Source organism: Gekko japonicus, unplaced genomic scaffold (genome assembly GCF_001447785.1).
Source record: "Gekko japonicus isolate JY-2015 unplaced genomic scaffold, Gekko_japonicus_V1.1 scaffold251, whole genome shotgun sequence".
NCBI classification, from domain to species: Eukaryota; Metazoa; Chordata; class Lepidosauria; order Squamata; family Gekkonidae; genus Gekko; species Gekko japonicus.
This window is the reverse complement of record NW_015161956.1, coordinates 492219-509127: the sequence shown is the minus strand read 5'-3', so window position 1 is coordinate 509127 and position 16909 is coordinate 492219. Positions and strand designations below refer to the sequence as shown.

The 16909-nt window shown below is 45.3% G+C and overlaps 1 protein-coding gene across 1 annotated transcript in view; it reads right to left on the bottom strand.

The window, feature by feature from the left end:
• RTF1 (RTF1 homolog, Paf1/RNA polymerase II complex component) overlaps positions 1 to 16909 on the bottom strand; it is a 51424-nt gene that overhangs the window by 17994 nt on the left and 16521 nt on the right. The window contains exons 5-12 of the mRNA XM_015429511.1: positions 12343 to 12457; positions 11019 to 11130; positions 7941 to 8076; positions 7450 to 7627; positions 1633 to 1715; positions 1053 to 1140; positions 841 to 948; positions 82 to 159 (exon numbers count right to left, since the gene is read on the bottom strand). Of these exons, the coding sequence (XP_015284997.1) occupies positions 82 to 159; positions 841 to 948; positions 1053 to 1140; positions 1633 to 1715; positions 7450 to 7627; positions 7941 to 8076; positions 11019 to 11130; positions 12343 to 12457 (898 nt within the window). The remainder of the gene's footprint in view (positions 1 to 81; positions 160 to 840; positions 949 to 1052; positions 1141 to 1632; positions 1716 to 7449; positions 7628 to 7940; positions 8077 to 11018; positions 11131 to 12342; positions 12458 to 16909) is intronic.

Genomic DNA, 16909 nt, shown 5'->3' with positions numbered 1-16909 from the left:
TCGGAAAGACCATTTATTCAAGTTTGCCTGAACCCACTGCTGCCTGGTAACCCAGTTTCATGGCCACCCCTTTTTTTTTACCTTCTCTTTTAGTAGCTGCGTTTTCTTCATGGCATAGTTGGGTGGTGCTTTCTGGAATCTCTCTTTCTCTTTTACAATCTGTAAATGGAGAACAGAATAAAATAAAATAAAATGCTTTGTAGAATTAACCTTGGGATTCCACAAATGACAAGTCATCCAGCTCCATTAGCTACCATAAGGCTTTATAGCTGACACTCACTATATTCGTACCCATACAAGCCAAGGTCAGTTCCCATACTTTATGGCCCATTTAAAGTTCGTCGTCCCCCCCACCCCCCGAAATTATGTATATGGTCCTGGAGTAGTAAAATAAGCATCTTAGAACTTGTCCATACATCATATATTGCATGCTGGCTGCAAGTCTACTGGTGATTCACAAGTGGTGAGAAATAATCTATCTATACTAGGGCAAAACTAATTTATTTAACAGGTAGATGCTGCAAAATAAAAAACCCTTAATCCTCAATGCTTCACTCATAACTACTCATAATATGAGCCCCACTTCAGCTGTGAGCTGATCCTTTGCAAGTCTGATGTATATAACTTTTCAATCTGCCTACAACAGGGGCATCAAAATGGAGTCCAAACAGAGCCTTGCACTAGGTATTTCCCTCTCAAAAGTAACCTCAAGCCCATCTTTTGTTTATAGAACCAGAATTTGGCATCTGAGAACATCTCCTCTTTAAAACCTCACCTACCTTTCCATTACGAACCTTCAATTGCATGGTTCCAGCTCAAAAGTACATTTTCTTCATTTACCTCCTCAATGTCCTGGTCATTAAATTTATAGTTGAGGGCTTCTTTGATGGACACTTCCTTCTTGTTTATTTCATCTAGTGTGGGTAACTGCATTCCAGCAGAAAACATCTAGTTACAAAAAGAGAAAAAGTGCCAAATGTCTTCAGTTACTGCTCAACACTTTAATTCTTGGCAAAAGATATTAGGTGAAATAAAGATTCCAAGAAACTTACAGCTTCCTTCCACTTCATAAATTCGCTCTCTGTGAATTCTTGATTGGAGACAAACTCTAATCGGAAAACACGCTGGTCACTGCCATGCCTGTACAACAAAAAAATAATGTTTGATCAGACTGCTGTATGAGAACAGTTGTTATCTTCTAATATCTAGAGAGAAAGCGGTGGTAGAGAGGCATCCAGTAAAGGGTAACTCTACACCTATATTGCGTGTTGGATTCTACCAGCTTTTCTGATGGGACAAGAGGAAGGAAATCCAAAGCGCCTGGCCAAAGCTGGCAGAATCCAGCCCACTGTCCCCAACTCTAGGCTGCTGCAGGAAGAGAGATTCTAAATTGGACTGTACTTATGAAGAGGAAATCCCAATCTGGTACTTATAGCACAGGAGACACATCCTGTCCCATGTACTGCAGTGTTGCAGGCACTCCATGTTTTTCACATCTCTACAGATGTTGTAAAGGAAACCCCCTTTTGAAAGGTTATCTACCATTATCCTATCCTTAAGAAGACATTTTGACATGTCTATTCTCTTATCTCCCAAGGAATACACCCTCAAAATAAATTCCTGATGTTCTACCTTAGCTGTAATCCTTTGTTTGTCCTGGTGCCTCCAAGCTGATAAACCTTTGCAGTTTCTACAACACCAGTTATTTCTGCCACCTATGGACATAAGGGAGAGAAGGATATGAAAAGTGCACCTTCTGTAAGACAGGAAAAAACTTGACAGTGGGAAGAATCAACAAGGGCAGAGCAGGAGATGCAGCACGAGTTCATGCTGACCGTCACATCCTTAGTGATGTTCAATTTGAAGGAGGAAAGGGGCAAGTTAATGACACCATTTAAAATGCCCCCGTTTGTTTTTTTTTACACATGGAGCAGGAGGTTACATAAACCGTGACATCCCAAGCCCTCCCCTTCTCCATTTTGCCTCAGGTACATTGCTACCTCTCAAATTCGGCACCAGTCCCCTGCTATTTATCGTTCGAGGCACAGATAAAACCTATGTGTGCATGTGTGAGCTGCTAAACACATCCTCTTCCCCTCCCTGCTAAATGATTTTAGCCCACTCAGAAGCTTTTAATCTATGCATGGAAAATGGCCAGGTGATTTGGGTAAGAAACTTTGGTCACTGAGATTTTTCCTACAGACAAAAACTTTTATTCATAACAAAGATTTCTAATTTCTAGGAGCACAAGAACATAGGAAAAATCATCTCAGAACATTAGAGTGAATGTTACAGAAGATAAATAAAAAAGAAATAAAGCCAAAGACTAACTAAGCTGTACAAGTCACTGGGTGTACCTTGGCAGCGGAATGCAGAGCTGATGGGAAACTGGGGATCAGAGCGCCCCCAGTGGTCTGTGTATGACATTGAATAGCAGAGAAAAGTGGCCCCATGTTTTCTCCCTCCCCCCTCCCTTGCAGATGTGGAACCCGGAGAGGACCTTAGACCACCTTACTGGCAAATAGGAGCATTCAACATCATTGTGGTAGAAGGCTGCTGGTTTGTGGCTGGAGGGAATAGCCCTAATCTATAGTAGTGTTGATGGATGGAGTGGTGATTGTTTAAATGTATAAATTAGGTGCTAATTGGTTGCTGTGTAGTGGATTTTAATGAGACAATTAGTTGTAGTGGAAGGGACTGTAGCTGTAATTAGCTACGTGAAAGGAATTATTGTTTCAATGTTATTTCATTGGCTATACACCACCCTACTAAAATGATTACAGTATTATATAACGGAAGGGTCTTGATTGTTAGTATTGATAAGTGCTAATTTACATTAGTGGTAGGACTGGTATTGCCGGCCTATTTAATGATTGGTATTGGGATTTAATTACATTATTAGCAATCTGTTTCGGATATTGCACTTTATAGTAGGACGAGTGGGATCATTAGATTTATTAGTACCAGAAGCAGCGGTTTCCCATCTATAGGGGGAGCATCCCATTATTTGCCAGCGGTCTGAGGCTAACGCGAAGACTGATGGTGCGGTGCTGCCCAGGCAACAGATTCCAGTGCTCCTGGGAAGGGGAATGTATAGCAGTGTGACCAGGTAGAGAGTTAAAGGAAGGACACAGAGAGACAGAATGGTTCGGCGCCCTTCCAGCCTGCGACCCATCCCGAAGGTGGCCAGCAGTGGGGCTAGGATGGATAACCCCCTTCGACATTGGTGTTGTGCAATGCCAGGTCTATAAACAATAAGATCACAGTCCTTCGGGACTTCCTGCTAGAGCAGAGGGTAGACCTGGCATGCGTGACCGAGACCTGGGTACAGGACGGGGAGGCCGTAGCTCTCTCCCAGCTTGCCCCTCCTGGGTTCTCAGTCCTACACCAATCGTGGACTAGGGGGCCGGGGGGAGGAGTGGCTATTTTCATTCATGAGGCTTACTCCTTCAGGGCGCTCCTGCCATTGGAGATTGTGGGCATTGAGTGTGTCGGTCTGGTATGGGAGGCCGGGGAGAGTGTGGCGATTAGGCTGGTGTACCCACCGCCTAGCACACCGGCCAATAGCCTACCGTCCCTGATGGAGGCCGTATCAGGCTGGGCACTGAAACACCCTACGCTTATAGTCTTGTGTAATTTCAATGTCCATGCCGATGACGCGGCCTCCATTCAGGCAGCGGACCTAGTGTCATCCATGGCAGCGCTGGGACTCTCCCAATTTGTAACAACCCCCACTCACTGGGCAGGGCACACACTTGATTTGATCTTCGCGGTTGGGGTAACAGTGGACCGGATCACTGCCTTGGCAGTACCATGGTTGGACCACCATGCTCTGAAGGCCCGTCTGGATGTTCCACCCCGACCCTGTTTAGGCAGCGAGTGTATTTTAACTCGCCCACGGAGTCAAATGGACCCAGTGCGGTTCCAGATGGCCTTGTGCGATCCAATGCCCCCTGGCAGCTCATTGGATGAGCTTGTGGAGGACTGGCATAGCCAGCTTTCTACAGCCATCGCTGAGATCACTCCCCAGTGCCCTCTGCGTCCCCGCTCTAGGCTCGCTCCCTGGTTTACCCAGGAGTTGCGACTTATGAAGCGGGAGCTAAGACTGCTAGAGAGACGGTGGTGTCGTGCACAAGACGAAACTACAAGAGCATCTTATTGGACGTTTATGAGATGGCAGCCAAAGCCGCTAAGAGAGAGTTCTATGCAGCTACGATTGCGTCCACCAGCTCACGCCCAGCCCAATTGTTTAGAACGATTCAGTCGATAAACGCTCTGCCACAGGGCAGACCAAATGCTAGGAAATTGGAGATTGGCTGTGAGGCATTTGCAAGCTATTTCGTGGATAAAGTCTTGGCGCTCCGCTGTGACCTCCCTGCCATGTTTGAAACAGTGCTCGAACTCAAGACCCCTTGCACATCCTCATCGGGTTTGGATCATTTTGGCCCGCTCAACCTAGAGAAAGTTGACAGATTGCTCGCAGCTGTATGCCCAACCACGTGCAACCTTGATCCATGCCCTTCCTGGCTCATTAAAGTGGGCCACGAGGGGTTTCGAGGTGCCCTCAGGGAGATTGTCAACAAGTCCCTCTCTGAGGGACAGTTCCCGGGGGAAATCAAGGAAGCGATGGTCCACCCTCTCTTGAAAAAAACATCTTTGGACCCGACCGAATTGGCCCACTACTGGGCAAATTAATTGAGAGGGTGGTGGTGGCACAGCTGCGGGGCTTTCTGGAAGACACTTCTGTATTAGATCCCTTTCAGTCCAGCTTCCGCCCAGGACATGGGACGGAGACAGCGTTGGTCGCGCTTACTGACGACCTCCGAAGGCACCTGGATCAGGACGGTTTGGCAGCACTGTTGTTGTTGGACCTGTCAGCTGCGTTCGACAGGGTTGACCATCAGTTGCTGACCCACTGCCTCACTGATGTGGGGATACAGGGGCTCATCTTACAATGGTTTGTCTCCTTTCTCCAGGGTTGGGGACAAAGGGTGGTGCTAGGGGAACAGCAGTCCAAGAGACACCCGCTTGAATGCGGGGTGCCTCAGGGGGCGATGCTTTCCCTGATGTTGTTTAACATCTATATGTGCCCCCTTGCCCAGGTTGCTCGGAGGTACGGGCTGGGTTGTCATCAGTACGCTGACACTCAGCTCTATCTGATGTTGGGAGGCCGGTCAGACTCCAGACTGTAAGATCTGGACCAAGCGCTGCAGGCCATGGCTGGTTGGCTCAGGCTGAGTCAGCTGAAGCTAAATCTGGCAAAGACGGAGGTCCTGTGCTTGAGTCGCAGCAGTACGGGGTTGGGGATCCTGCTCCCGGCCTTCAACGGGGCACCGTTGGTGCCAGCATCGGAGGTTAGGAGTCTGGGAGTGCTCCTGGATCCCTCCTTGACAATGGAGGCCCAGGTGGCAGCCACTGCAAAGTCAGCCTTTTATAATCTTTGGCTGATTCGGCAGTTGGTTCCCTTCTTCGACTGCAGTGGCCTGGCTACAGTGATCCACACGATGGTCACCTTGAGATTAATGCTCTCTACATGGGGCTGCCCTTGTCGCAAATCCGGAAGCTGCAGCTGGCGCAGAGTGCCACAGCCAGGCTGTTGATGGGCCTCCTGCATTGGAAGCACATCCAGCCTGTGCTTAGGTCACTGCAATGGCTGCCAATAGTATACTGAATTCATTTCAAGGTGCTGGTACTTACCTTTAAAGCCCTACATGGCCAGGGTCTGGCATACCTGAGGGACCGCCTTGCCCCATATATACCCCAGAGAGCACTACGGTCGGGGTCACAACATCGGTTAGCTATTCCGGGCCCCAAAGATGCTAGGCTCGCCGCCACCAGCGCCAGGGCCTTCTCTGTGGCAGCTCCTTACTGGTGAAATGAGCTCCCAGAAGAGATCAGGGCCCTGCAGGACCTTTTGCAGTTCCGCAGGGCCAGGACGGAGCTCTTCCACCAGGAATTCAATTAGGAGCTGCCACCATGACCACCAACTATACTATGTCACGGTAGAGCCAGGGAGTCAGGCTGGGAGGGTGGGTCACAAGACAAGTCCGATGGTCAACCGGGAGAGCAGTCAGCAGAGCGTTAAACAAGTCCCAAAACACCAGACACAGCCGTAGTCAAACGTTACCAGAGGTCAGAGTCCAGATAGAAAAGCCGAGAGCGTCGTCAGATTCAAAGCTGGGAGTCAGGAGCCAGAGCAGAAGTCCACAAACACAAGCCAAGTCCAAAAAGCCACAAACAGGAATCAAGGTGCAGAGCTTCTGGTTCTACGAACAAGGTTGCCAGCACAAAGTGCTCATGGCCAGAGGCCCTACTAAATAGTGCTCTGGCTCATTAACCCATTAGCACCTTTGTGCGAGGTCCTGGCTGCTGTTAAAACTCAGGGCTCAAGGATCTCCGCCCTCTTGAACGTGCTTCTTTTCGTCGGCTAGCCAGATCCTGACGTCTCCTATCCCTAAGCCGGCTTACAGGTGGGGGAAATGCAGGTGGTGAGCTGCTTACGCCCGATCAATCCCAGGTGCAAGCCGTCCTGTAGTTGGCTCAGATTGCTGTGTATCCTCCTCTGTACTTACAGTAGGTGCAGATCCTGATGCTTCTTCAGCTCTTAAAGGCACAGAATCCTCCCCTCTTAGGCTGTCAGGAGCTGGATCTGGGGCTGAGTCAAGGGCAGGCATGACATACTACTTGAACATCTGTAGTACAGGACTGGCCCTAACGGGGAGTTAGGCCTATACCTACTTAGGAGATCAGAAGACTGCTGAATTGAAAACTCGGATGGTAGAGTGCGCCATCTAATTTAAGGACTAATGCAAGCACTTTAAATGTTTTAAATGTAATGAATGTTTTAGCTGTTTTAAAATGTTTTAAAAGTTTTATGTTGACTAGGTACATTGTACTGACTTTTGTAAGCCGCCCTGAGCCTGTTCGCGGGGAAGGCGGGGTAGAAATACAAATAATAAATAAACAAACTTTGAAACAGAGGCAGACTTCACTCCATTTATCCCTGTTCTCTGGTGCTTGGCTTGCATGTTTGCCCAGAGTGTGCTAAACCTTTAGCTCTTTACCTGCCAGTTGGGAAGGTTTGTCTCTGACCTATTCTGAACTGGCGTCTGAGTTCCCACATGTGCTGCCCTGCACCTTTCCCCCATGATATTAAGGTTCACGTCCTCAACGTTTACAGCCCTAACTCAGGATATCCAAAACAGCTATCTGTCTTAACTTTTTCCTGGCAGGTGAACAAATGGTCATTTTCATCTTGCCCATTTGTTTCCATAAAGGGAACCCATCTCTTCTCAGCCTGAAATCAAAGGAGTTCATTGCTTCATTCGTAGGAAGAGGGTAACTCATCTGGGGGCCAATGCCTCTTGTGTGTTAATCAAGATATCCTATATCCTTTTATCACAACAAATGCCAGTGGAAGTTAGGGCCCACTTTCAAAGACAAACTCACCCTGTAAACTGGTTTGCTGTTGTGGTTTCCTATGCCAATGCGCACAAAGCAGCCTGTGGCTGTCTTGGCAAAAAATGGCATGTGACACCAACGCTCCAGTTTGTGCCGAGATAATCGAACCCGATTTAGTTCTTCAGGCAAAGACACTGGTAGTGATTTGGGAGGAATTTCTTCTTTCCTAGTACAGTAAAGGAGAAAACTATTCACACCTTATAGTCTGAGTCCACAGAGCTATACATTAGGTATTTGAAAACCCAAAACACACTCAGGACAATCAAGTTACTATTTCTGTTAAAGCATTCAGACTCATTCACCAGCATTGAATATTACAGTGCACATGGTAAGAGCAGGTATGGTACATCCCATGGTATTACATAACCCTAAAGGGTAGAGGCTCCCTTTGCTGAACACAGAATCTAGGATTACAAACTGGAACAGTTTCAAATCCTTTCTCCCTTACCCTTAAACATAAAGGGACATTCTGTACTCACTCTTCTTCTTCATCAGAAGATGAAGACCTGGATGAACGATCAGTCTTCTCACTAGATTTATCATCTTCCTCCTCCTCTTCATCATCAGAGTATACTTCACTAGTTTTTAATGGCTGTTTCTTTGCAAGCAACTCAGCTACAAGGAATAAAAGGAAAACAACTTGGTATTTGTTCAGTTTCTTTTCTTCCTAGAAACCTTTAAATCGAACTACAAGCAAAAGAGGTAGATAGCCTAGTGCAAATCTGAAATCAGCTCTCATTCACTACTATAGAGTTGTTTACTAAAGCAACAAATAAGAATTTCCTTAAATTTTAATAGGCTTAGCTGCCTATATACAGGCTACAGAACCATGCAAGCAGATGTACACACATGAAGGAATTACTTATAGCACATGGCAAAAAAACCTGAGACTGAGGAAGTTACAAGAGCATCTTATGATACAGCATTATGTTCTGCTGCCAGATGAAAAATAAATTTGAACAAAATTTTAAAAAACTTTTACGTTCAATTTTTTTTACATGATACCTAAACAGGTAAGATTGTACCCAATGCACCACAGAGCTCTGTTTGCAGAACAAGCTTTCTTGTCTCCGCCTCCAGCCCCCTGCATCCCACACCAACACTGCCTCCAGGGGCAGTGGACCCCAAAAGAACAGCACTGAGTTTGATGTGGAGGTAAGCAGGGGGAGGAGGGAATCTGCAAAATTCACTGTTTGGACAGGCATAGGACAAAGGAGAAGAGACAGACTAAAGCAGAAAGGAACACTAGAAAGCAGAAGCACCTTGCAGTGTTGATTCCAAGCAAAAACCAGTCATGGCTGCAGATTGTAAGAGACACCCTACCTGGGGTCATGACCATTATGGTATCTAAAAATAAGCAATGCATTGTATATCATTTTCTGAAATAGTAAAATTATTAATACTTTCTGAAGTTGTTTAAAGACTCTACTGAGTTTTAAGTCAGGTTTTTTTTATTACAGCAATACATTAAACTGAACTTATCTAAATCATAAAAAGAACATTTTGATTTAAATCAAAACACTAAGATGAGCTCCTCCACCTACTCCATTCCACTGTGCAGAAAACTACATCCAACTGGACATCTTGGGCATACTCAGAGTAGCTCTTTAGACCATGGCTACAAAATGGGGTAGTACAAAGGGAGCAATACTTTAATATCTCCCAGCTTAGCTGCCAAAATTGTTCATATAGTGCCATTAACATGCAGAAAATATCTCTGCCCCTACGAAGCTTACAATCTGAGACACGGGAAGCAAAGGGGGTGGGAATAAATATGAGACAGATCTGTTTATTGTCAATACAGATGCTGAAGTGTACTTCCATTAGGAAATGGGTAACAACATGCAGGTGTCCTGGGAGGCAGTTCCAATTAAAGGGGGTAGCAAGGGCTGAACTGCCTTGAGTCCTGGGATGCCTGGGAGGAAGGCAAGTTTTGGGGAGCAGGAGTCCTTTAGATGGCTGGGGAAGAAGCAGCTGGAAGTGTGATGCAACAGGATATAGCTCAAGAGACATATGGGGTTGCATCCTGTGGCCACAGATGTTTCCAGTGCTCCCCTCCCAGCACCAGTCTTTTCCAGCCCCAGGAAATTACCCTGCCTCTTCAGCTATCCCAGCTCATCTCATAGACAAGGAAGGAGGGGTGAGAGGAGGGAGAAAAGGCCACAAAGGGCTCTTAAAGGATCCTGTGACTCCCTTCTGTCAAGTTTTCCTTCAACAAAGAGACTCCTTTCTTCAGAGGAAGCCTTTCTCTCAGAGAAAAAAGTAATTATCTATTGGGGAAATCTTTCTCTGTTAAAGGAAGACTTAGTGGGAGACTCATACCCAACTGGAACTGCAAGGACCCTTTCTCCAGACTTTCAGGAGGCATGTAAGGCTGCCTTACTTGGAAGAGCGTTCTTCTGAGGATGTGGGGCATAACTCATCATTATGAGGATAAAAAAGGGTGTCAACTGTACAGTACAGGCTGGATCCAGTGGAGGATTTCTGAAGACACATTTGATTTGTGCTGATTTCCCCCCTCCCATTGCAGACCCCCAACACTTTCTTCATGCTGCTTTTGGTTGTCCCTCAGGAGTAGCACTTCCAGAGAGGGAGAATTTGGGACTGCAGGGGAAGGGAGAAGGTGAGAAAGGCATGCTCTACTTATGGAAATCCCTTCAAGCAGTAGAAGCTACTCCTTGGTCCAAGCCTATATGGTTTCCCTCAGGCAACCTGTTGAATTATTTGAACGTATAGCTCATGTGACAGTTCACTGTACAAATATGATTGATTTTTGCAAGGCATCCTGAACTTTATGGAAGGGCAAAGTTTACATTTTGATAAGTCCAAAGCCTGTTTTTTCAAGGGTGAATGGCAATGATTTGTAAAAACACAGATAACATTGTGACAATTTAAAAGAAGAAGGGGGGGAGAGAGAGAGAGAGAGAGAGATTACAAAAATATTTGAAATGTGTACTGGGAAGAAATGAATGCTTCCATGCTTATGTGCAGAGGTAACAAATGAACAGATGAAGGGAATTAGCATTACTTAAAAAATCAATACAGCTTCCCCTTTGGGATGTCACTTCAAAGCACATGAAGTTCACAAAAGAAGATGTATTAATGCAACTTCTACCTGGTGTGTTTTACTAAGTGAAACAGTGGTTGTAATCAACTCACTGGAGAAAGCACATTTTAGTCTTTCAAATAACAACCCAATACAGCTCATGCATAGCCATGGCAAAGTCAGAATATCTTCAGTATGAACAAACTGAGCTTATGAGATCACTGCATTTAAAGCCACATGAAACTACTGAATGAAATTATGTGGGCAGGAAAAAAATACAGCTGGGCTATAATTTAAAATGCAATGGACCCCACCCCTTGGAACTAGTACCATAAGGAAAGTACCTTACAGTGACATATACAGAAGGTAGGCAACCATAATACATGAACATATATACAGAACATATACAATACCTTACAGTGACATATACAGAAGGTAGGCAACCATAATACATGAACCAGAATTTAAAAGGAAACAAATAACAAAAACTTAGGCATAAATCTTTATGTACCTGTCCTGTTCTTCCTTTTCTCTCTCTCCGCTTTCAGTTCTTCCATGGCTTGGGATTTCTTATCCAATTTTTCATCTCGCTTTGACCGCCGCTCTTTATTATGTGACATTACCTGAGAAGAGCACATAAGCTTCTTTAATACCTAGGCCCAATTCATGTATTAAAACTATATATACATCCATGCGGCCTAGAATACAGTGTGAAGATTATGCAAGCACAGGTTGGGTATGGCCACTTACACAAAACAGAAGTACACTGAATAACTCCAAGATAACAACAACTGTTCTTCCTTCTGACAAACGGAGCTTTGACTCTCAAAAGCTTATACCCTGAAATTCTTTCTGGCCTCTCGGGTGCTACTAGACTTGAATCTAGCTATTCTTCTTCCAGTTTACAAAGCTGAGGTGACATTCTAAAAATCTACTTCAGCCTTCACTACTTTGCGATGGATTATTACCTTGATCCCAGGAGCCATCTACTTGCAAATCTCAGTCCCCTCCACATATTCTGTAGTTGCTTCTTACCCACACAGTAATTACCTAGTATTTGGTAGAGACGTGCGTGTTTCACGTCATTCAGATTACAAAAAATTGCTTTTATGATGATTTGTAATTTATATCTACAACAACATAATCTGGCATCAGGTAAATTCCTTAAATTCACAGTGTTACGGATATGACAGAATACATGCTCATAAACCAAATGCTTCTTAAAAGTTACTTGGCCAGTGTGATAATAGACCATTTCTGACAAAGTGTCTCTTTAACAAGCACTAAAGATGAATCGTCCCAAACAGTCCCAGGGAAAGTGGATTAGTGGGGAAAATACTGACAAGTCAACCAAATGTGTGGGTTTACTACTTGTTTGTCATTTTTGCACAAACATAAGAATCTGTCAAGATAAGTTTCTCTAAGACAACTGACTAGATAAGAGGTGAACTTTGAAAAATTTATTTAAAACATTTCTAAGCTGCCTTTCCCACTCAATTTAAGGTCCCAAGGTGACAAACAATAAAAATAAAACAAGATTAAACCACATCAATACATAAAACATTAAAACATGAACCAGAGGAGGGATCAGTGAGAATCACTGAGGGAAGACCAGATAAAACAGCAAAGTCGTATCTGGTGGAAGATAATGACAGAAGGGGGACAGCTAAATCTTGTTTGGTTGGACTTTCATGAAGGTTATCCTATACAGCCCAATCAAAAGTCCTTCAGTTAGGATTAAGATGTATAATAAACTGGAATCTAATTTACTTAGCTTTACCAGAGACTATCAAAAGTAATTTCCAGCATCTAGGTAAAAGAAATGTTTCTCCTACCTGGGATTCTTGGATCTGTGTCAGCTTCTTCTTTTCCTGTTCTTCTTCTTGCTTCTTCTTTTTCTCTTTCTTTTCTTTCTTTTTTGCTGTCTTTAATTTTTTCTTTATTTCAAACCTGCACACAAACACGTTAAAAGATGAACAGGAGACTGCATGCAATTTCATACAGACCAGATTTAAATAGCAGGGTGGAGTAATGGCTTTGAAGTGAGGAAATGAGCCCTTTGTAACAGTTACACTGAAGTTAGATAAAAATATGTCCATTATTTATTGCCAATAACTTTCCTAATCTGTGGTAAATTATGATTTTTAGCTGCTTGGTGTTTCAAAGCAGAAGACTCAGATGGAAAACCAGGGACTGGATCAGCAGGAGTGCTTGAATATGCAGGGTTGATCACTTGAAAAGTATGCAGGAATTTTTATCTACGTTTACAGCAAGCAGATAACAGGGGCCTCTGAACAAAGTCTGCGTCCAGTGGCACCTTTAAGACCAAAAATGTTTAATTCTGGGTATAAACTTTCGTGTGCATGCACACAAAAGCTTACACCCAGAATTAAACTTTGCTGGTCTTAAAGGTGCCACTGGACTCAAATATTGTTCTGTTCCTTCAGACCAAGACAGCTACCCACCTGAATCTATCTTCCAGGGCGCTCTGAAGTTGATATTAATGTTTGGGTATGTCAGTACGGAAGGAGGTAGTCCTTAAGATACCCAGGACCCAGTACATGTGAGGCTTTAAAGGTAGAACCAGATCCTGAATTGTGCTGTTAATCAAATCAGAACACTTGGGAAAGTGCAGAAGACAGCAACCAAGATGATTAAGAGGTTAGGCCAGGAAAGGCTAAAGAACCTGGGATTTTTCAGTTTAGAAACAAGATGAATAAGATGGGACACGGTAGAGATTTATAAAATTGCTAGGAAGAAGGCCCGTTGCAGCTGTAAATGCAACGGCTGCTAGATTGGCCGTGTGGCTGCGATCCTCATCTCTCCCATCCACTGCGGGTGCCCCCCCCCCGCAAGGAACCCGGCTCTGAGAGGGAAGGGGAGGGGGTGTAAGCCGCCTCTCCTCCCATGGGCTTGCTCAGCTTGGCCGCGGGGAGGGCAAGGAAGCCAGCTCTGAGATGGAAGGGGAGGGGGTTTAAGCCACCTCTCCTGCCACGGGCCCGCTTGGCTTTCCTGCGGGCATCTCCCCCCTCCCCAAGTTCAGTGGGGAGCGCTGCCAGCCAAGGGAAGCGCGGCACGGCTGTCTCCCCCCGTCACTGATCTCTGTGGGGGCATGCCGGGAGGCCAGGGACGGCGGGGGCGCAGGGAACGCTGGAGGGCAACCCCCCCAAGCAGGGCTTGCGGCTCCCCTTGTCCAGGCCACAGCGGGGCAGGGAAGCGGCGTGCAGCTCCCTGCAGCCCCCGCCTGCTCGTAGGCTAGCCAGAGACGTGAATGGCGGTTGAGGGGAGAAAGGTGGGTCGGGGCAGCTGGAGGCGTCTGTGTGGCCGGGCGCAGCAGTAAGTGAGCGGGGTCCTGAGTAGGCTTGGGGGGAAAGGTGAGCAAGCGAAGGGCCGCCTTTGTCCGTCTCCCTACCGGCCGCTCACGCTCCATTCCAGCTGCGCACGGGTCAAGGCAGCTAGGCTCGTTCCTCCCCCCCCCACAGCCAATGGCACACCAGTAGCCTTGAGCAGCAGCTGGCGGGCCAATGGTTGAGGGAGCGCATTTTTTCTTGCCACTCCATAGGCCAAGGGCCATCCCAAATCAGCTTTATAATATAGAGAGATGTGTCAGGTGGGAAGAGTGGATTGAGATAAGTTTTTCTTCCTTTTTCAAAACAGCAGAATTTGTGGGTATCAAATGAAGTTGATGGACAAGAGATTTAGGATGGTCGAAAGGAAATAGTTTTGTTCAATGAGTAATTAACACATGGAATTCACTGATGTTAGGAGGCAGCATCAGGGGAAGCCCCTGGCCTCTGTGCTCTGCTAGGTAGGCTGCTGTGCACGGCAGGAAGCTACACTGGATGGGCTGCTGGCCTGATCCAGCAGGGCTCTTCTTCCAGTGATACTCTCTCAGGAACTGGCCAGATGCATTTAAATGCAGGTGTAGCAATTTGCTGCCTTGGAGAGTACATTGTTCGTAAGGAAGTTTGGACAGGATTGGAATGTGACTATGGTCAGATTGCATTTTTCTAAGGGACACATCTGGCAAGCCAACTGAAGCTGTGGCACCATACAAACGACACAATTTATGTCCACTTGCAGCAAGAGATCTGTTACTATCCATAAAATGCAACCCTGACCTTGCAGGTAGAACTTCAATGGAGGGTGCAATTCTTTCCACAACTGACCAACTTCATTCTCTGCTTAGCTATTTTCACTAATACCACCTCAGTCTTAGCTGGACAAAGCTTCCATTTATGGGTCTTCATACAATCCATTATCTATTACTGACCACAGAAACTTTTGAGAACTTCTAACATCTCAAATGGCATTGCTGAAGAGATGTAAGAGTTGTGTGTCATTAGCATATTGAGTTTCCTTATTTCTAGGAGATTTCACCCAGTAGTTTCATGTCAATGTTAAACAGCATGCAGGATCTTCTGGTATCAAACAGGTTGGAATGGAAATTATCAGACCATAGTGACCCACATATGAATACCAAAATCACGCTATGTTTAAATGGTATCAAAAGCCAGAGAGAGGTTCAGGACAATCAGCTGGGCTGCACTGCCCATCTCCCTCCTGGCAAAAGTTACCCTTCGGTGGACAGATGCTGCAGAAGAAATTTAAGCCTTAAAAAAAGGGCTGGAATTGAAGGCATTTAAGTATCAAACAAGCTTTCCAACTACAACACGTATATGCTGTCCCATGTCGAGTGGCAGGCTAAGGACTGCATTTTACCAACATACTTTAGAAAGTTGGCATGGCAGAGTCTCAGTAGTGGTTCAATGCTTCAGCACAGAGGTTGTATGCAGGAAGTACATGATATGCTTCAATGCATTTTCTGAATACCTGGTGATGGGTAAGACCCAAGTTTTTCATGACAGATGTTTGTCAAAACTGTATACCATGGCACCACAATCTAGCTTGGAGCAAACCAAGGCCTTGTAAATGCAGAGCATGCTGTTTCCCATGAAGCAGGGGGGAAAGTACTCTCTGAATATTTAAGTACCTTTTTAGTACATCCCAGCTTAGTTTCCTAACCCAGTTTCTGCTTGTGTAAGGCACTTTTGCCCAAAGAACGTTTCTCCATTTATCTTCATTGAGAAAAAAGTTGCATGAAGAAGCTGCCTTGAATTCCCTCCCTCCTGCTCCTAAATTCTGAAGTAAGCTGTGCTCATCCAATCCCCAAAAAGATGTATTAAGATTGGGAAATTTCCCCTCAGTGCAAAGCTACCTAGATTTGAGGAATCCATACTTCCAGGAGGTGTCAATGTCAACTGTTCACACCTCAAGAAGGCTTCATGAATCAGTTTCTAACCAATCCAAAGCATTTTTATTCTGCCCTTCTTCCAAGCTGCTCAGGGCACTGTATACGGTTTGTCCTTCCCTTTTTACGCTCACAACTACAGTACAAGGTAAGTTAGACTGTGGGAATGTGACTGCCTCAAGGTTACCCAGCAAGATTTATGAAAGAATAGGTATTCAAAATCCAGGTCCAACACTCTGACCACTATATTAAACATGATCACACTAACATGTCAGTTTGCCAGATTACTGAGCTCACAGCCAGGTTTCAAAATAGGCATATGCCACCTTAAGTCCCAGGAGATAAGGAAAGTTAGAAATGTTTTAAATAAATAAATATGGTGTCACAGATTTTGGTTCATTTAAAATGGAGTTTTGATTCAAAAGTCTGGTTCAGGCTCCTGCGGCCTGCTTTGGGGTGTTTTCTGAGACTCAAACTGCCTTCCTGGGAACACACCAACCTTACAACGGGGAGATAAGACAGCTGTGCTAGAAAGTCATCTCCTGGTACTGTCTCCCAATTAACATTTCATCCAATTAAGCACCAATTACGTTTGGGCTGGCTGCAAACAGACCCATCTCCTTCTCATCTGGTCAGTGATTGGCTCATTCATTTGGCTATAGGTTAACTGCTGAGGGTCCTGATTGGTACAAAGGCCTAGCAACACTTGGGACCTTTAGCAATAAAGGAATCATTTTCAACCCTATTCTTCAGCCTGATGGTGCCTACTTGTTATCAAGACATGTTGGCATGCTCTGGCTCATTTTGGCTATCTTGGACTTATGCTTGCTGAAGCCACACAGCACTGGCTTTGCTGACTCTGGAGAGAGCTGCTTTGGAACCTGTAACTATGAGAACATATGAGAACATAAGAGAAGCCAATGTTGGATCAGGCCAATGGCCCATCTAGTCCAACACTCTGTCACACAGTGGCCAAAAATCTCAGGTGCCATTAGGAGGTCCAGCAGTGGGGCCAAGACACAAGGAGCCCTCCCACTGTTGCCCCTAGAGATGTGAAGGCCCGGAAAAAAACCGGAAAATTTTGGGAAAAACCCGTTTTTTTTCCTGAAGCCTTTGTTTTTTTTCCGAAAAATTGGAAAAATTGAAAAAAG